At 34.4% G+C, this 21,751-nt stretch overlaps 1 protein-coding gene across 5 annotated transcripts in view; it reads left to right on the plus strand.

The window, feature by feature from the left end:
- LOC110709332 (histone-lysine N-methyltransferase setd3-like) overlaps nucleotides 1–21,751 on the plus strand; it is a 43,503-nt gene that overhangs the window by 13,257 nt on the left and 8,495 nt on the right. For 2 of the 5 annotated variants that reach the window (XR_002508904.1, XR_002508905.1), the window contains exons 5-12: nucleotides 2,676–2,768; nucleotides 3,505–3,659; nucleotides 4,587–4,671; nucleotides 4,772–4,858; nucleotides 6,201–6,320; nucleotides 8,364–8,465; nucleotides 8,542–8,712; nucleotides 11,835–11,922. Coding sequence is in view for 1 of the 5 variants with exons in the window: in XM_021887543.1 (XP_021743235.1) it covers nucleotides 2,676–2,768; nucleotides 3,505–3,659; nucleotides 4,587–4,671; nucleotides 4,772–4,858; nucleotides 6,201–6,320; nucleotides 8,364–8,465; nucleotides 8,542–8,709 (810 nt within the window). In the remaining 4 variants the exon portion in view is untranslated. Of the gene's footprint in view, nucleotides 1–2,675; nucleotides 2,769–3,504; nucleotides 3,660–4,586; nucleotides 4,672–4,771; nucleotides 4,859–6,200; nucleotides 6,321–8,363; nucleotides 8,466–8,541; nucleotides 8,713–11,834; nucleotides 12,999–21,751 lie in introns of those variants that run through there. The other 3 variants (XR_002508903.1, XR_002508902.1, XM_021887543.1) reach the window with 3 other exon arrangements.

Genomic DNA, 21,751 nt, shown 5'->3' on the forward strand with positions numbered 1-21,751 from the left:
GACAAAACTTAGCGTATTAGAGAGTAATTTTCTATTCAAGATATCAAATGAACCAATCTTACAAGCAAAATACAAACTGACGTAGGAAAAGTAGGTTGAAGACTAACCTTCTAAAGTCAAACAAAATTTATAATCTCTTAACTACCCTAGTACAAGTATAGGGGCAAGTACTCATAGGGCGAACCACTAGGATTGGTAATGCTAGAGGCCTAGAGCATTCTTGAAGTAAAGCCAAAGCTAGGTGGAAGTTGGCGGCAAACTTGGCGTCAATTGTTGCGGGGCCTGTTTGGTCGTGATGCGAGGAGCAGGGGCTGCTGATAGGCATTGCAATTGCTGCTGGGCTGCTGTTGCTTTGTTTTGCAAAGGGCAGGGGCTTCCGTGACTGGTGTGTGTGGTGTTGGTTGCTGTTGTTAGTTGTTATTGTTGCGGTAAAGGTGCAGCGAGGGGCTGCTGTGTTGCAGGTTGGTGGACTATTGCTGTTGTTTGCGTGGGTACAGAGGGAGGTGTGAGGTGGCTGTGTTTGTAGGAGAAGGAAGCAGGTGGAGACGTGGAGTGTTGATGTGGCTGTTGCAGATGCGTGACTGCTGGGATGTGGATAGGTAGAGGATAGCAGGGAAATGGGTGTTCGGGTATGGTGTAGGATAAAAAATGATGTGTAGGTTAAGTGGCTAGCAGCAAGGGACAAATATGAATGTTGGCTGTGTTGTTGATTGCAATTCCTCAAATCAAACACGAACACTTTGAACACAAACTTTCGGCCTTGAAACTCGAACTTTGATCTGAATGTATGGTATACACGCAAAGAAAACCGAGGAAAGGAATGGGAAATAAAATAAAAGTAAAAGAATTAAAAAAAAAGAAGAATAAAAAGAAGTCAAAATAAAAGAGAACAAAGTAAAGAAAATGAAAATAAAGGTCACTAAAATAAAATCAAAACTAATTCCAAAAATAAAAAATAAAAGAGAAACTACTAAAATACAAAATTATGAACTAATAACACGAAAAACAAGTCCTTAACAAGTTATTAAAGACGTAAAAAAAACAGACGAAAATTAAAGAAATCAATGAAAAAGTGAAGAATAATTGAGAAGATATACAAAAAGGACCTAAACTATTCTTTTGAGTGCCATACATGGCGCTCATCAATAAATTGTAATTTGAAGGGTTGTTTGGTTCGCAACCGTCGAGGAAGTGACAGGGGGAAAACTAGGTCGTTGACTAATCCTCCCTAAGCCAAACAAAATTTATAAACACGTAACAAACCTAAATACAAGTATAGAGGTAAGTCAAGGGTCGAACCCAAAGGAACGGTTATGTTCAAGCGCTTTCAATTGGCCGCCTAAGCTAGGTCGAAGTCGAAGGGTAAAGAGGGAACACTAACAACTACTAAAACAAAGAATCAAACAAATAAAGCACTAGGGAATGAGGATCAACAAGTAATCATGACAATTGCTACAACTTAGGAAGAACATGCCAATCAAGAAGACTAATGATAAGAGCTATCAATTGGAATCAAATAGCTATCTCCTAATCATTAAGCTAGTGGTCTCAATGAATAACAAACTAGGAGAATCACAATCCAAACCAATCGATAATTGCAATTTCTAAATCAATGGGTCGTATCATTAGAAATCACAATGCAATCTAGCAGAATTCTTAAGGCATAATCAAATTACACTCATGCAAATTTACATTAATCACTTTAATCTCAATAATCAATCAACACAATTCCCAAATTAATCACAATCAATCAATCATACAAGTTTCACCCAATCCCTAGCCAAACAACTACTCAGAAATCATTATCTAATCAACAAGCAACTAAAGAAACCAAGAATCAACGAGATAAGTAGAACAATTACACTAATCAAGAATCAAACATCAAAATCAAATTAAACAAACATGATATTGAACAAAGCAATAAGATGAGATAGAGTTAGAAATGCTCATTGATTGATTATGAAGATCTTCAACACAATTGTCACCCTTGTATCATCAATCTCTCAAATCGCCATTGAAATCTCTCACTTTCTCTCTAAATCTACTCCTAAACTAAACCTAAAACTAGAGAGAGAAACTCTCAACTAAGCTAAAATTATGATCAAAATTATGTTTAAAACATCTTACAAAAATCGGTTGTCGTATTTAGAAGACGAGAGAAACCGAAGCCCAAGGGAGGAGCGCCCGCGCAGGCAGAATCTCGTACAATACCTACAACCACGAAAAGAGGAGAAATAAAGGAGAAAATACAAGAAAAACCATAAATACACATAACAAAAGAGAAAGGGGAAATAAAGAGAAAATGCATAAAACTAAGCATTTATGAAGAAAAAAAGCTATGAAAAGAAGGTAAAAACAACCTAAATACTCATCAGGAAGGGAAACAATAGAAAAGAAATATGAAGGGTTATGGTTCTAGATAGATTTACTCATAGCCTATAGGTGATGATCAGCAATATTGATCAATGTTAGCAATGTTTTTGACAACAAAAGTCCAATTTACCGTAAAGCCTACCTTTCTCTCAACCCTCGTCCCATTGTGAATTGTTAGGAGTCATGATTTATGATCCTTTCCTTTTTTTTTTTTATTGAACCATGATCCTTTCCTTCTATGTCTTTATTCTTTTTATTTTTCTTTATTAAATTATTAATTTTTTGTTGTTGCCGTTTTACAGCAATATCCTTACGACATTCCCACCGAGGCTTTTCCATTTGAGATCTTTAAGCAAGCGTTTGTTGCTGTTCAGTCTTGTGTGGTGCATTTACAGGTAAGTTTAGTACAAGGACATATTGACATTTCCTATCATGTATAAATCATTTTGAATGTCTCTTCCTTTATTACTTAAGTAGACCATTTTGTTAATCAAGGGCATTTCAGTTTGTGGTTGTGGTTGCTTGCATCTGTCATGTGCTATCTTTGAGAGTCTTTACATTGGAAATTGCTGTAAATGTTCACTTGTCACATAACTAGTTTATTTTCAGTATTCTAACGTAAGTTCTGTCGGTACTGGATACTCTTAGGGGCTACACAAGTTATTCTTCTTTTTAGTGTTCATTATTATCACGTTTTCTGTGTTCTCAAACTGCTTGTCTAGTCTTTCAAATGTATATTACCAGAGTATTGCAAATCATTTCTTTTTTTTTTGGGAAAGACTGTTTCTTCTCTTCAGTTGCTTGGAGTTCTATGGTGAAGGGATAGTTTGTAGCCCCATGATACCTAGTGTAGTCTGGGTGAAGTCTTGCTCGTACGATGAAATTGAAGGGGGATAAGCTCCTGGTGTAGATTTTATGTCTTTTAAGATGTCAGGTTTGTTGGGAAGAGGATCGTATGATGAGAACTGAGATTGTTGATGAGTGTTTTCTATAGTTCTGTACTTATGACAAGTTGATATGAATCTATGTTTTGTATAAAAATGCTTAAGTTGATAATATACCTGATATTCTCTCTCTCTCTCTCTCTCTCTTTTTTTTTAATATATATATATATTTAAAATCTGTGATCAGGGAGTGAGCTTGGCTCGCAGGTTTGCTTTGGTGCCCTTGGGCCCCCCACTGTTAGCTTATAAGAGTACCTGCAGGGCAATGTTAACTGCGGTAGATGATGCTGTGCATTTGGTGGTTGACCGACCTTACAAGGATGGAGAACCTATTGTTGTCTGGTATATATATGTACTCTTATGATTTCTTGAAACAAGGATTTTCCTTTATGTAATTACGTTCTTTATGCTGTTTCTTGAAAGTGTTTAAAATTAAGGCTCATGGATTTGGTTATTTGGAAACATATGTTTAGCTTTTTGTTTCTGTTGCACAAGAAATCACTGAATCAGGAGGCATGAATTTTGATAACATAGTTGCATGTGTGAGATTTTAACCCATCATGTCACCTTCTTCTTACTTTGTGAAGCAGAACATTAATGGCAGCTCTATCTCCTATAGTCATATTACCCATTGTTTGCTTAGAAATCTCTTGCATATCTCTCTGTTTCGTATGTACATATTTTAGCTTCTACTTTTCCATGAAATTTCTTGTGAAAATTTGTTGAAGTTGCTAAGCATAAGTAACCTTGTGTTCTTTTTTTTGGTATACTAGAAAACTTATCAAGGTTGGATAAGTTAAAAAATTTGTTGGCATGGAGAAAGTAGTGATCAACAGCTTGTTCAGTAATAATTTCCCACTGTACGGTTTTTTTTTTTTTTTTTTTTTTTTTTTTTTTTTTTTTTTTTTTTTTTCCGGACAGCCATCCAGTTTATAAAAAACGCACATCACTGAGGTGCAAGACGACATAATCCATGCCCGTTTTTTTAGTCGAGGCAAACAGCTTTTTTTACCATAATTTTTATCTCTTCATTCAGTCTTCTTATACACTGTAGTTCTTTGCTGATTGTCTGAGGTGATTATTTTCTTATCCTTTGCTGGAGCAAGTAATAAAAACTTATTTTATAAAATACCAAGATTCAACCAGTTCTCCCCCCCCCCCCACACACACACACACCTTTCTTTTTTTCTTTTCTGTCTCCCTGTTTCTCTCCTAATTCATGCAACTACATTTTTTATCTTATTATTGTGATATGTTGACATATACCAGGTGTGGACCGCAGCCCAATTCCAAGTTGCTAATTAATTATGGTTTCGTTGACGAAGATAATCCCTATGACCGTATTGTGGTTGAGGTAAAACTAGCTAGTAATTTTCTTACGGTACATTATCCTCTTCAGGAACAATTCTTTACATAATATTCTGTAAGTTGCTAATTAATCACGTTTTCTTTAGGCTGCTCTAAGCACAGAGGATCCACAATATCAGGAAAAGAGGATGGTTGCCCAACGTAATGGAAAACTATCTCAGCAAAGTTTTCATGTACGGACTTATTCTTTTTTGTAGGGATGAACCTTTTCAGATAGAATTTCCTTGTCTGAAATATACTATATGAAAACCCAAAATTTGTGATACCTAGTATCCTTTAAATATTCAGCTATGTAATATTACATTGCTGGATATTTGCTGTTAAACTTTTTTTTAGCGGCTTCTGAAAATCTTAATCTGTTCGTTCAGTTATAAATAGCAGCCTTAGTTAGAAGCCAAATGACAGATAATAAACAAAAACTTAAATCTTTATTCAAGGAACATAAATTTTACATTTGCACTATAGAAACCATGTCTCTGTTTTGTTGCACACTTGGACCTAATTAAAACTCTTTTACAGTTGAAAATGCTTCAGTTGAATTTCAAGGTGGGAGAAGAAGATGGTGAAAGTAGTTTTTCTAATAAGGATTTTTTTTATAGAATTGTATGGCAGGTAAGATTTTTAAATATGAGAGGGGTAGCAGTGGTGGAAGGCTGAAAAATTTCTTGGTTCTTCTGAAGTCTTTCGTTCTGGAATTGACTTGATTTTGCATTTGAAATGAAGTGTTAATTTTTTTTCCTCCTGAATCCTGATTAATTCCAGAAACACTGCAGTTGTTGTGTTGGTTAAAGTTTTCAGAAATCTGGTATCTATTTACATTTCAGTTATTGAAATTCCAGTATCTTGAAACTTAATGACCCAATTGATGTTTCATAAACCTTCTTTCGGATCTCACCATGAGCGTTTTTTTTTTTTTGAAATTATAAAAACCTAGCAAGATTATTTATTCAAATCCACCAAAAATCTGAGACCAATCCTATCGAATTCTAAATTCTGCTATTCCCAAACATCGAATGCTATTGAAGCTGATAATTTCTTAACTAATGTTATCCAAACCTGGTTAAATTTGATCGGATATGACTAAAGTTCAAGTTTACAAAATTTACCCCTCTTTATAATCTCATACTATGTTTAAAGTCTTTTATACGAATTTTATTCAATTTTGTCTCCTCTTCATATTCAAAACTTTCTACTTTTGTCATATGTACTTGTTCAAGTACAAATACTATATATGTTTAAGGTTTGATTATGTCTCCCTTATATTTTTAAGGTTTGATATTATGGCATTAGAATTAACTGGATAAGACTTGAAACCAATTTAGTTCAAATCCAATAAAGCAGCACATCTGCTTCATTTTAACTTGATCTAACTTGAGCCAGGTACTTGCATGACCTGAAATCACCTGAACCCACAACAACACATTACTGTAGTAACCTGACCTGTTTTCAATCTGATCTGCCTTATTGCCACCTTTACTGAAAATAGGGTTGTCATTTTCTCAATTTGTGTTGCAGGTGCATGTTAGGAAGGAAAAAGAAGCAGTTGCTGACATGCTTCCATATTTGAGACTTGGTTATCTTTCAGATCCTGCCGAGATGCAATCTGTTATCACTTCTCAAGGGCCAGTATGTCCTGTAAGTTGACTATCTTATTGTTATGTCCTGGTAACTAAACTTTACTATGTTGATACTTTGGTTTAAGTTTCTTCAATTTTTTTAGTCATATACATGCTTTGTAGGTTATTTCTTTTTGTCCGTAGATACACCATATTTCTGTTTGTTGGTATGCTACCCCATAGTTCTGGTCAGATTTTGGAGGAGTCATGATTTATGTGTCTTGATACATTCTTGAGTTAGTGTGTATAGGTCCAAGAATTATGGATACCTTTAATACTTACATCTCCTGTATGGTTGCCCTTGTGAATTAGCCCAATCTAGATAGCTTCTTTACGATAGTTTCTTTCTGTTTCTGATTTTTGAACTGCCCAAGTTTGTGGCTTAATCTGTAATTCTCTATAAAATTGCATTTATTACTATGAGAGTTTATGTAGCTCTCAGTGTATAAATTCTAAAGCTTGATATCATGTCCTAGTCTTGCAAATTATTATAGGGTCAACAAAGATTTTGATTATGAAATAGAATGAGTCTATGCTTATTCCTTTGCTGTTCTCTTTGTTTTACTTGTACTGCTGTGTAACGGAAATGAGTTATTAATTGCCAAATTTTGAAGGCTTTATTGTTTGACCTTGTATCTTTTACTCTATTTTCCTTACTTGAATAGTTTCAGCTTTGTTGCCGCAGGTTTAAGAGAAATTGCACTTTGGTGACCTATGCTTTCAATGTATTCATTCTAAGGGATAGTTTTAGAGCTTTTGTTCACTTTGGCGTCCTATAGTTACCCCAATGCTTAAATAAATTGACATGTATCATATATTACTTATTAGATGGATGACATTCATCCCGGACGAACCTCACCTAGCCTAAGTCCCTAAAACTTTTTCTTCCAAGACACATGTCTCTCAATTACTAGTTCAAAACATTTCTCTAATTATTTAAGAGGAGTTAGTAATTGTAAAAAATTAACAAGAATTTTTTATGTCAGGTGACTAAAATGTAACCCAAGTCACCTTAGTGCAATTTTACTAGAAATTTGGCACTGAAGTGATAAGTTTTCTATTTTCAAATAGACATTTGTTTATGCATTATCTGAAATTATATGTATGATTCATCTTGAAAGTCTCAAGCTGGGCTTCATCTATGGTGATTCTTCATTGGTTGAGCTAGAAAAGCTGTTTTTTTTTAAAAAAAAAGAAAAGAAAGTGTGCCTCTCTTGTAGGACTGAACATCCTTAAGTAATAACTCCTAAGCTCTTAGTATAATAAAACCAAGTCTGATTCACGTTGCAAAGCCATTTCTTTTTCCTTTTAAAGCTAACTTATTACATCCTCATCTCTGAACAAAAACAGGCTAGTGTTACACCCCCTTTGCCTTTATTTGACAATGTGAATGGATTGGATTGAATCAACTTCCACTATTTTTGAATGAGCTGAATGTGAAAGAGGGTTTTCCAGAGAAACAAACTCTTTTAATTCCACAAATGCACTTCTCTTTGTTATGTTCCTCCATTCATAGAACCCATGCTCTTTTTGGAAAGATTTCGCCCCCTCCTAAAAAAGTTAAAAATAAGCATTGTTGGGAAAGAGTTGTTTTTTTAGATTTCTTCCCTTTTTATACACTCTAAGGAGATTATGTCATGAAGAATGATGCTTGATTGAGTGAGCATTGTTTGGATAGAGGGGTTTTTTTTTTTCGAATTTCCCCCGCCCCCCCATTTGTTCTGAAGAAATTAGGACATTCCAAATACACCTCATTGTGGGATGAAGACCACAACTTTAGTCGCTCAATGCTCTATATGGGGCTTCCTTGCGGCCTAGTATTTCTTCAAAAAAAAATTGATCAAGGAAATTTATACTTTTTTCCCCAAATGAATTGTCGGGCTTGCACCATTGGGATACTTCATTAGGAGGTGTGGGTTGAAGTAGTTCAAAGCTCATAAAATATTCCAGTATTGTGTAAAAGTATTATTATTGCAGTTAGTATATAGAATATTTGAATTGATAATTTTATATGACACTGCACTGTTATCTAACAAAACATAAAATAAAAAAATAATTGCAGGTGAGTCCTTGTGTTGAAAGAGCAGTTCTGGACCAACTTTTGGATTATTTCAAGGAAAGACTTTCTGGCTACTCTACCACTTTAATGGAGGATGATGCCTTGGTACTTTCCTGTTCTCTCTATTTTAATATGAAATGATTCACTATGAAGCTTTATATGACAAGGTTTAATAATTTAGTTGGCAGATCAAAATCTAAATCCCAAAAAACGAGTTGCTACCCAGCTTGTTAGGTTGGAAAAGAAAATACTGCAAGCATGCTTGCAGGCAACTGTGGATTTGATAAACCTGTTGCCTGATCATAGTGTCTCTCCTTGTCCTGCTCCATATGCCCCTTCATTGAAGTGAAAGGTATTTTGGTCTTTTTATTTAGTGTTTAGGCGCAGTTTAGAAAGAACTTTATTGTGTGTAGTTTTGTTGAAGAGCATGAGTACATCACATTATGATAAAAGAACATGAGTCAATTTTAATTTGAAGGTATAATAATATTGTTTAAAAAAAGCAGAATATATATCATGTTCTTTTATGAAAATGACATGTTATACTTCCTCGGTTCCTCCACTTCTCAATATCTGCATCAATTGACTTTTTAAACTATTCTTAAACTAACTTTGACCATATTTTACCACTAATGTATATAAATTTTTTTTTTCAATTTTATTTGGGAAAAAATAGAAAAAAAAAATCCCAACTTTCATCAATTTCGGTAGAATAGTCCCAAATTTGGATTATTCTGGAATAATTTGAACTTTCCGAACTTTGGGGTGTTTTCTTTTTCTTCAATCCCAAACCGGTCAACAAAAGTCAATGACTCATTGTAATAGGTTATGGGCCACGCGTTAAGCTACAATTAGGCCCTGTTGAATTCACCTTATTTTTGCTGAACTGAAATTATTTTTACTGAAACAGAATTATATTAGCTTAACTTAAATTATTTTTACTTAAATTAATTTTACTGAACTGAAACTATTTTTGTTGAACTGAAATTATTTTTACTGATTTTCTATTATAATTCTTCTTTAAGATAACTGAATTTTACCAAACCGAACTTATTTTTACTGAACTGAAATTATTTTACTGAACTGTACTTATTTTTATTGAACGGAAATTATTTTTACGTAATATTATTTTTTTTAAGGTGAAGTGAACAGGGCCTTAGTCCTAAAAAGAAAAAAAAAAACAAAAAACCCTTAATCTATCCCTTGACCACCATAACCCCACCACCTGCGAAGGGCTGCCACCGTCCGCCGCGCCACCCCTCCCTAACCCTACCCTAACAGTGCACCGCTTCCCCCCATCCGACCCACCTCCACCCCCTATCCGCCCCTTTTTCGATTGGATTTTCCGCCAAACCACCATCCCCTTCCCGAAACTCCCACGCCACTGGCCTCACTTTCTAAAACCCCAAAAACCACCGGCCCCACTCACAAAAATCCCTTAAAACCACTAGCTCCACTCAAAAATCCCCAAAAACCACCGGCCCTACTCGAAAATTCCCAAAAACCACCAGCCCAATATAAATCCCTCAAAACCACCTTCTCCACTCCCTAAACTATTTGAAACACCCTCGAAACCCCTTCCCCACTCCAAAAACCCCCAATGGCCACTTCCTCACCGTCGAAATCCCTAGCTGCTAGGGTTTCGGGGTAAGCGGAGTGGTGGTTGGAGGTTTTCGAAATGGGGGATGAAGGGGTTTTATAGGTGGTTGCGTGGGGGTTTCTGGGAGGGGGATTGTGGCTTAGGGGAAGTGCTGGAGCGGCGAGTCTAGTGGTGGGGGAGGGACGACGATGGTTTGGTTAGGTTGTGGTGGCTTTGGCTGGGTGGTTTTTTTTTTATTTATTTATTTTTTATTTTTTAACTAATTATTTTGCGATATGTGTCACTTTAACCAAAAAAATAATTTTAACCCATTCAATCGATAACTGGCATTTTGGATTGAAGATAAAAAGACCCCTCAAAGTTCGGATTATTCCAGAATTATTCAAAGTCGGGATTATTCTATAAAAATTGATGAAAGTTGAGATCATTTTTTCTAATTTTTCCTTTTAGTTGTTGTTAAGTGGATCTCAATATATATATATATATATATATATATATATATATATATATATATATATATATATATATATATATATATATATATATATATATATATAGGGAGAGGCTCATGTGAGAACACCTCTTTTATGTGAGAAAACTTTATAGGTGAGAACACATCTATGTTCTAATATGTTAAGGTAGATGTTCTGAAAATAAATTAAACTCATCATCTTCAACTTTAACATTCTCTCTCCTCTCCTCACCAACACTATCCAATCTCTAGTTCCTCTATCACCACCACCGCCTATCCATAGCCTTTATGCCGTCACCTCCACCACCATCACTCTTTCTCTTCTCTCTGACGTCATGGCCAACACTTTCTCTCCTCTCCACGACGACCACCATCACCACATGCTCAAGAATTTCATGTGTTTTGTATCAACTTTTGAACAATTGTAGTCAAGAAGTCAAGAATTCAAGTTGTGAAGCTTAATTAAAGGTAAACCAAGCTTAATTGACAATTTAATATGTGAAATCAAAATTTTTCATCCAAATCAATCAAATTAGGCAAATTATAGAGTTTGAAATTGCAAGGAATTTTAATTGAATATAAGAAACTAAGCAACAATTCATATGTTTTTGTTACCTTGGAAATCAAGAATAAACTGATTTCGAATCAATCGTTGTAAAAATCGAATTTCAATTCGTGTTCTATGTTAACGAACTGTGTTCTAAAAAATTTAAGTATGTTCTAAAAACTGTTACATATGTTCTAAAATATGTTGCATATGTTCTAAAAATATTGCATATATGTTTAGATTTGTTTTTGAGTTCAAGGTCTAAAAATTTGAGTATAATGTTCCAATTAAAACTATATTTTGAAAAGCTAAGTTTATTCTTCTAAGATCTATTACATATGTTAAGAATAATTGAGTCTAGATTCTAAATTTCTACGCATTTTGTTCTAAATGCTATGCTATAAAAAGTTAAGTATGATATTCTAAATTTTTACTCACATGTTTTAATTCTTAAATCTGATGTTCTAATTACTCACATATATGTTATAAATTATTACTCATATGTTCTAAATTTTTACTCGTATGCTCAAAATTTTTACTCACATGTTCTAAATTTAAAATCAGCTCTCATATAAGTATGAATTCTCACATATGGGTCTATTCTCACCGGATCCCTCCCCTATATATATAAAATTTTAAAAAAGCATAATTAAAGATATTAATGATTAAAGTTGTGCATCGACAAACGTGTATATTCAATTGATGCAAATATTAAGAAATAAAAGAAGTATTACAAATGCACTTGTGTTTTTTTAGTGCACAATGTTCACTCTTTCCATAGTCTACTAATTGGATTTAGGATATAAAAAATAGTGTCAGTTTAATATTTGTCTTGTAATTTTTTTCTTCTCAAAGGGTGTCACGTTACATGCACTACCGTAAGATTTCCTTGAAGATGATGCGTTGGAATCTTTTCTTGTACATGGTGATATCAAATTGTGAGGTCAGTATAAGCACTTTCGAATGATTTGAAGATTGGTATTTTTTATCCTTTTATCTTTTTTTTTTTTTTAAAAAAAAAATTTAAGAAGTTTCGGGGGGTACGAAACTCCATCTTACCAAGCTTTTTCCGTGGATATTCTTTGCAGAATTTAGGCTATATTATTGATTGAATTTTATCTTGGTTGGCGCGCGTGCGTGCGTGCGTGTGTAATATTAAATGGGAACTTATACTCCGTCTTGTTGAGTAATTTAGAGTAAGAGACAATTTTCATGTTTGCTTTGCTTAATTAATAAAGGTGAAGGTGTTAATAGGTGAAGGTGTTTAATTAAGTATAGCAAGTAATTAGAAGCTAATAACCTCAGTTTAAAGGGGTATACTCGGTTTAGAGTGAAGAACCTCAAAGGTGAAGGTGTTAATAGGTGAAGGTGTTTAATTAAGTATAGCAAGTAATTAGAAGCTAATAACCTTGGTTTAGAGTGGTATACTCGGTTTAGAGTGAAGAACCTCAGTGTAGAGGGATAAACAAGGAGAAGCAGGAGAAGCATAGCTGCCTTGTCTTCTGCCTCTAGGCTGCCGCCCATCCAGGCTGTCGCTGCCCTTGCCTTGCAAGGCTCAAGAATGAAGAAGTAAACCAAAGTATTGCTGCCCAGATCGTGTAATCTCCACCCTATCGGGCGCGAGAACGATTTTCTGGGATTGGTGTGTTCGCCCCGTGCATCAACCCAGACTTCAGGGCGTTTGTCGGGCGAATCGGAATCCAGCCGGGCGCGAGCGTGGCCGATGGTTTGTGACAGTTCAGTTTCTTCTTTATGTTGTTTGGCTTGGTTTTATTGCTTCTATATATATGTGTGACACATGATGAAAGGGACGGGGGAAGAAAATAAATCAGATTATTTTCTTTGAATTCTTTTTGCAGCTTTCATTTATCATCGTCATAAATTATCATAAGTTTGGTTACATTAGATCACAGATATACTACACACTGTTGTGATTGTCTTCGTTGTATCTCCTATTTCGTGATACCCGGTGTGTAAATTTGTCCAATTCAGGGTTGAAATATTACTTTTGGAAATTGATTTTGTTCGGGTCTCGAAGTGTTAATTTGTCCATTTTCTTGTCATTTTTGTGACCCGGTAAACTAATTTCCCCAACAATCCAAAGTAATAATTTCCTACAAAGTTGACATGGTGTAAGAATTGTCTTGCAATTTCCATAATTTGGACAAACTAGTCGTTGGAGCACGCGCGTTGCGAGTGTCCCCCGACGGCAAGATAAGTAAATTTCATTGTTGTGTTCGGTTTTTGTGATATTTGTGGTTGTGTTCTGGTTTTGTAATACTACCTAACTTTTAGCTGCAACTTTGGAATATTTTATATCTCATAAAATTGCAATTAAAAGTTAACAGAGATAGTAGCAAGGATACAAGAATATCCAAGGAGTAGTGATAAAGTTTCTACGGTGAAATATTTGTGGAAAAACAATTTTAATAAGTAAACTTATCTAGAATTTTTTAGAATTTAAAGATTTAAAAAAAAATCGATTAATTTAGATATTATTATAGAACGCAATTTGGTTTCTTATTAAGTAACTTAATAATTTTCAAACAGCTATATCTTAAAATGATTGTGCATGATAATAAGGAACAATGATAAGGAAATGCAATTTTAAAGGTTAAGGTTATTCAAAATGGATTAAGTGCAAAACATATGAAAGAATTGTTTATTTCTTTGTTATTAGTCTACATAATTGGTGTGATCTACACTTTTTCAAAGCTTGTTTTTGTATTTGTATATTTTTTCTTTGAGTTGCATAATGAATTTTAGTGCTAGTTTTATTCTCAAATATACAATCTAATTTGGGCAAAAGTAACTTGGCAAAAAACGTAATGTTTATCAATAATGAGTTGTAAAATGAATTTTCTTTCGCTTTCTCCCTGACCTCCTCTCTCTCCTCCCCTTTGATCTCTTTTCAGCTTGCCTTCTCTCTTTCTCTCTCTTCCCTTGGCCTTGTCTCCTTGTTCTTTTTTTTAATAGGTTTGAAAATTTTAGGCCGCAGTTGCTCCTCTCTCAATCATTCCTTCTTTTTTTTGTTGGTCGAAACTCTTTCTCCCACTCTCATTTTTTTCTGTCCAAATCCCTGTTGTCCCTATTCCATCTTTAAAAAGGCATTGAAAATTATAAGCTGCACTTGTTCTCCCAATCCAAATCCTCCGGCTTCTTTATCTTTCCCAGCTTTTCTGTATATTTCTTTTTTTCTTTTGGCCTCCTTCGCCTGCCTTTCTCTCTATCTCTAGTCCCCTTTATATCTTATCGCTCTATGGCTTCTTCTTTTGACCCTTCTCTCCCTCTTCTGGGCCTCTTTCTCTTACTTTCTTCCTCTTAGGCCCTCTTTATTTCTCTTTCTCTTTTCTCCTAACTCCTCTCTCATGGTCTTTATTTCTTTCACTTTTTCCTAGACCTCCTCTCTCGTCCTCCCTTTCGTTATCTCCTCGGCCCCCTCTGTCTCTTTTTCGGCCGACGTTCTCTCTCGACCCTTCTATTTCCTAAATCCTTCCCCCTCTCTTTCCCTCCTTCCCTCTGTCGTCCTAGTCCTATCCCTCCCTGCCCCTTTTGCTTCCCCCTCACTTTCTCTTCCCCTCTCCTATCTTCACATGCCCTTTCCTCTTTTAGCTTGTTCTCTCTCTTTTTCCAGCCCCCTCTCTCTCGGTCCCAATGTCCCATTCTCTCTCTCTCTCTCTCTCATATGTGATGAGTGTCATTTTGACACTTATTTTCTTGTCATGTTCTCAGATTGTAGGTTAGTTCCTTTAAAATTTAGTGTCTTTATTTATGTTTTTGATATTTTTTTGTCAAAAAAATATATTTTATGGCTTATTTGTCCTTTGTGTGTTTTTTTTATACATTATTGAGGTCATTTTGGAAGGTAAAAAATGAACAAAATAATGGGATTCAATGTCTTTGCAAAGAAACAACATGGTATGGGCGTGCGTATGAATCCAATACGTTCTACCTTAAAGTTGAATTCATTTTCTAAATATTATCAATAAGATTGATTCGCTGTACAAATTAGTATTGAATTTTTATCATATGAAATTGGCAATTAATTAACCATCTCTTCCTCCACCTCCCTCTCTCCTCTCCTTTCCTATCTTATAATTTCAAAATTTATAAAGTTAATCTTTATTTGTATTCCCCATTTCTCACTCATTCTCTTCTCTCTATCTATCTTTTGTTACATAGTCGTTGGAGCACGCGCTATGCGCGTGCCCCCCAGCGATAAGATAAGTGAAGTTCGTGGTTGCGTTTGGTCGTTGAGATACTCGTGGCGCGTGCCCCCCCCCCACCCCCCCAACGGTAAGATAAGTAAAATTCGTGGTTGTGTTTGGTCGTTGAGATACTCGTGGTTGTGTTTGGGTTTTATAATAACAAGGATACATGAATTGTAAGTACTAACAAGGAGTAGGGATAAAGTTTCTATAGGGACATATCTATGGAAAAACCATGGTTATAAGTGAACTTATTTAGAATTTGTTATAATTTAAAGATTTTTTTATAAAAATTATACAATTGTTTTACGTCGTATTTTAGAACGTAATATGGTTTCTTATTGAGTACCCCCCTCCCGGTAAAATATGTAAGATTCCTGGTTGTTATCGTGTTTCGTAGTTTGGGATGTTATTAACATTATGATTAGGAGATCTTATTTGTGTGGTAAACACTAACTTGTTTTTTAAGTTTTTCATATCTCTTCTTCCTTCATAATATACCCACTCTCGTTATATTTCTTCCTTGTCTTATCGCATTTCACTTTTCTATTCATCCTTGCTTTCTTTCACCTTCTAGTTCCTTTTTCCTCCTTATCCACTCTTCTTGTATAGTTTGAGCGGTTTAGTAAGCCTCCCTCTCTCTTTCTCTGTCTCCCGACCCATCTCTCTTTCTCGATCCATCTCTCTCTTTATCACTCTCTCTCTCTCTCCCTGCCTCTCTTTCTCTTAAATGCTCTATTTCTTTCTCTTTCGACCCTTATTTATATGTTTTACTCCCAGCCCCCCAATCTCTCCCTCTCCTCTTGGCTCATCTCTATCTCTTTCTCTTTCTGTATCCCGACCCTTCTTTCTCCCTTTCTCACCCCTCTCTTTATATCCATCTATGTATCTCTTGTCCCACTCCCTCCCTCTTTTTCTCTCTCTCTCTGTCCTCTTGCTCTCCTCCCACTCCTTGCTCCTTCCCTCTTTTCCTCTCTCTTTCTCTCCTATTCCCACTCCTTCCTTTTTCCTCCCTCTCCTCCTCCTCCTCCCATTGCCTCTTTCTCTTCCTCTCTTCTCCACCCTCCATCCTTCTTTCATACTCTCTTTTAAAAGCTATCTATTATTATGGTTATATTAACATTTATGTAGTAACAAAACATTTACTTGTGAATCTAGCACGATTATACTATAAAGTTGAACATTTTATTCTAAAAGTTCTACAAATTAGTTAACATTTTCATAATTGTCACAAAACCACATTTGTTAACGAATAATATTTACTGCAAGAATTAAAGTTTGTTCAAATCTTATTATCGATTTCTATTCCCTCTTTATTCGTCAATCTGATTCTCTATTCCTTTAACTTTCATTTATGTTTTATAATTTTGAGCATTTTAGAAATTTTCTATAAAGTATTTTCATCTCCTTGATTACACTCTAATTTATTTATTTTTCTTAAACTCTCTCTATCTCTTTCTCGATCTCTCTCTCTCTTATAAAGCTATAATTTCATTAATTTTGTGCTTTGGTTTGCACCACTGTGTCCTTTCCTAAATCTCTTTTTTAAATTCTACTTTCTAAAAACAAATTAAATATGATAAATTAAATATTTACCCACTCAACCCCTTCTTTCTTTGGTCATTCATCTCTCTCTCTCTCTAATGTATTTTGTAGCAAGTAATTCACAGTAGAATGAGCCTTTAACAAATTTACTCATTTCCTAGACTATCATAAGATTTTATTTGCATTGAATGTTTATATAAGCCAAAGGTGCATAAACAAACTTGGAATACTACTAATGGCGAATAAACGAACGTCACTCTGTAACATTAAGCCAGAATATGAAAAATCCAGGCTAACAAACAAAAGTTGTAAAACAATGAGTCATTTAACATAAGCCTATATAATATACTACATTAATAAAACAAATATTACTTTAAGCCTTGAAAGATCTGATAAACCGACACAATCAAGTATTTATGTCGAACCATCTCCGCCGCGCAGTGCCATTGCCTCTTGCACTCTTCTTTGTCTAATGGCTCCCAACAAACTGCCAATAAACGCAAAGAAATAAAATTGCACATGATACGAAGAAATTAAAATAGCAACACGATACGAGCAAAGAATTTTGAATCAAATATTTTATATTTAAAATTTCAATTAATACTTACGAGCAAAGAATTTCGAATCAAATATTTTTTATTTAAAATTTCAATTAATACTTGCCTCTCACCTCAGCTATGGGATTATGTTGTTGTACAAACAACTAAATCGTAAAAGTATTAGCTAAATCGTTAAAGTACTTGCCTCACTCCTTAATGTGGCAAGAAATCAATCATTGGCCAAACTTCAGCAACAAAATATCACATAAGCAGTATTAGCTAAATCATAAAAGTACTTTGCAAACATGATCTTTAATAATTTTAGTTTGGCAATCAAAGATTCAATGTTCATAAATAGTAGTATTACTTGAAAAGGTCGAATAGTCAAAATCTTTCATAATATTAGCATAATTAGTCAAACAACAAGGAGAGTAAATGCGATTATAATTTCTATAGAGTATACTCTGTATTAACTTTAGCAAAAAAAGATACAAAGATGCATAAGAACATACAGTAGTTCCTCCATTTTTGGGGCTGGAAGACAAAAATGTAAAATTTTTGGAAGTTCGAAATTTAATAGCATTACACACCACTCTCTACCTCAAATCAGGCTATGCTTGTATACGTTAAGTGGAAAACAAATATGTTAGTAAAAAATCTAAATTATACTGAAGTTTTACCATACCCAATCTGACTCAAAAATCACCAAAATGCACTTTTAAAAGCGATTTGACATTTGAAATCACAAACAAATGCACTCAATTTAAGCACCAAAATGAATTTAGATCAACTACAAATAAAAGATCAGAAAAATTATCAATAAACTAAAATGCACAAATCATTAAAAATTCAAGCCCAAAGAACCACACTTCCTAATCATACATGTGAATTTGTCAAAAAGCAACATGCTCTATTTCAGTTAAAGTAGTTTGATGACAGCACCGTTTATCTAGTCAGCATATACTAAAGTCTTCATGAATCAGGAAATACTTGTTGCAAAATCTTAACAGCCGCAGCTATGTTCCCACATGAGAGACTGTCCTACACATTTTTAAGAAATGATCACTTTGAAACCTCAAGAACTAAATGATTAGTGGACAGCAAGGAAAATTAAAGGGAGAGGATACCACAATTGTCGGACGATATAAGGCTTAAAAGTCTTAGTGCTGCATGGGATTCAATAAATCCAGCGACCCCAATTTAAGAGTTATATCATGTGACAATTAATTCAATTAATTACCACTATGATCAAAAGCATTTTAACATGATATTAAGTGACTTAATTACCATATTAAGTGAGATTGCAATACAAAGTTTCAGAAATCAAGCACAAACATCTAGAAATATCCCATCCCACCTTGAATAAAAGTGCCAGCATAGATAGGAAAGCACAAATAGTAAATTCCATATAAATCTACCAGAACACACCAGCGTTGAATAACACAAAGTGCACCATTCTTTCCATATCCAGAACAACAAACTTGCACGGAAATTTGGAAAAGCATTACTATAATAAGTAGCAAATAAAAATTGGCAAGGGAAATATGCCCAAAGAGTAACATTAGACATAAATCCAACTTTTCCATAACTGGAAGGACTATTCATGAGAGCTTTTGATCTTATTACCTCCACCCCTCCCCAAAACAGTGACGTTTATCCTAGAGCCCTTATTTCAAATCAGCCAAGGGCACCATAATTGACCATTTCATAGTTACTCTGCTTAGCCATTCCGGGTTTGCATTGATCCTTATACCATATGAGAAAGGCTTCAGGGGACCAATATATTATCAATGAATCCCTAATTGCAAAAGCAAAAGATTTCTGCAAAAAAATCAAGTGAAGCAAAATCATATTATAACAAACAAGGTCAACAAACATGCATATAATGATAAAACTCCAGTGAACAACAAAAAAGTGAACAAATTGGATAAAAAAGATTTTTCTATTATGAACTAATGGAATTGAATCGGAACAATCCCAAAAATATGAATTAATTATGCTTGGTTACTAATGTCGACTCTAGCAAAAAACCAAAGCATTTAATAATATAAGTAAGCATGTCAGCTGAATAGCCTAGTAAATAGTGATACTTGAGCAATGTTATATAACAAAGAATGAATCAAATTTAATATAGGGGACGACACATTAACCCAAAAATACAGTACTAACTTTGTGAGAGAGAGGGAAGAGATTATTTCGAGATATTTAGAAAAGGAAATAACTAGCAATATAGCTCGTTATTTCGAGATTAGCCATGATTTGACAAAATAAGCTACTACACCAAATAATTACAAGTAGTTGAATATTAGATCAAAATTAGAGATGGATGGGATCACTTACCACCCTATTCTTAACTACTAGTTCGCTGAGGCCTTAGCCATTAAGAATTCTTTTAAAGATTTTTTGTCATGTATAATCCACAAAAACAAACCTCCGCATTTGCTACAGCAGCCCTGAAACAACATACCAGGCAAGATTATTCAGGAAAACAAACAAAAAAATCAGTCAAATAAGCCGATATTATTCTTCAGCAATTGATTTAAACAAATAGCCTCCCATCACAAAGGATGAACCAAGCCAAAACTTACAAGAGCAACCAAATAGTAGAAATCTGAAATTGAACAATACAAAAACAAATTCCACAAATTGATTATTATTGATTCTTGAACAACAAAACACTTCATGAATGTGTAATATTACCACTCCAAACTCTCACCAATTTATTTATACAAGCAACATCAAGAGTGTCATATAACCTATAAATCACTATTAAAGTGCACCAACATACTTTGTCCTGCATGTGATTCCCCACCAGGCGTGCATCCAAATCCCCCATCTAGGTTTTTGCACCTTACAATGTAGTTCACAGACTTCTCCACATCAATTTTGTCCAATTGATGTAGCAATGAAAGACAACAGATTGCAATATATGAAAATCTAGAAATATGGATAAACCTGAGTAAGCTTCTCTCTGTTTGAAGAAAAAAGGCATGTAAAAGGACAAGGCAGAGAATTGCAAACATACCTAGTATCTTGTTATCCACTTCTCCCTGGATGTCTCCTGAAAACGATCCATCCTCATTCTGCAACTGCACAATATCTGAGTTGCAAGGTTAAGGTCTCATGAGCAAACCAGAGTGTCCTTGCTGTGTGATTGAGTTACTTGACAAAAGAAAAGAAGTTGTTTTTCCCAATAATATTATCAAGATCATGGTAAATTAGCAACACTCGATGAGTGCACACAGTATTTAACTACAGATCTGGGTAAAGGTCACAACTTACAGTGGGCAATTTCTTGTCTCCTCAAGATTCAAACAATAAATTTCAGTAAAATATCTTTTATATATAGTATGATATCTTAACCATACATAATATAAATTAACAGAAAAACACAAAATCGAAAATAGTTTTAGAATAACATGAAACTTTACCACGTCATAAAGGATACAATTTGTCACCTTAGCAACGTCAAGAATATGTATCTTATCAAACAGAGCTAGAACTTGAACAACTGAGAGTATAAAGAATATGTGGATCATGTCCGATATTACCACCGAATCCACCTGCATAGGCCAGTCATTGTAAGCATTTGACATATTACTCAAGTATTTACAGGAATCAGGACAAAAATCTAGGAACATGATAGCTACATACAGTGAAGATGTTGTTTTAGTAGATGTAGGAAGCCTTGTGTTTCTTGCTAAGAGGCTGGCATTCCACAATCTTTCCAAATCAGTTCTAAATTAGACAGTTTAATTGAAGAATTTCAACCAACAATTTTCCTTAGACAAGAGTAAGAAACTAAGTATGTATTGGAGAATTTCAACCAATATTTTTCCATAGATAAGACTCTAACAGAAGAATGTATTTCATATAAGAACAAGAAGAATCAAGAATTTTACCCCCCCCCCAAAAAAAAAAAAAAATAAAATCAAGATTTAATGGAAATTTGAATTACTATCAATAATAAACACAAACCAGACTCATGTTGATATTGCATCCCCCATGAAATAACTTCTTCTTGATCCACGACTTGAAGCTTTCCCAAAAGATCCAATGTTGTCAGTCCCCAGTAAGCACCATTCATCCTAAAGTGCTCCATGACCACCAATTCAAATCCTTCCTTTTTCTAAGGAAACAAGTTGCAAAAGATTTACACACCAAAAACCTAATCACATACCCAAGACATTAAACAGGAAGAAAAAAAAAGACCACATAGATCAAACCTTCTCGATAGATAAGACATATGGTTGTAAGCCACTTCCTTTACCTTTCTAAACCAAGACAAAATATACCTGATGTAGGTTAATCAAATTATTGAATAATGAACAATCATTCAATCAAATTTCACTCTATTTGATAATCTCTCTATTTATTCATCTGCCCAAATTTCACTCTATATAAAAGTTCAATCAACAAAATCACTCGTTATATACATTCTTTCATAAATTGAGTAACTATAACCAATAGTTAAATAATC

Source organism: Chenopodium quinoa, unplaced genomic scaffold (assembly GCF_001683475.1).
Source record: "Chenopodium quinoa cultivar QQ74 unplaced genomic scaffold, ASM168347v1, whole genome shotgun sequence".
Classification (NCBI taxonomy): Eukaryota; Viridiplantae; Streptophyta; class Magnoliopsida; order Caryophyllales; family Amaranthaceae; genus Chenopodium; species Chenopodium quinoa.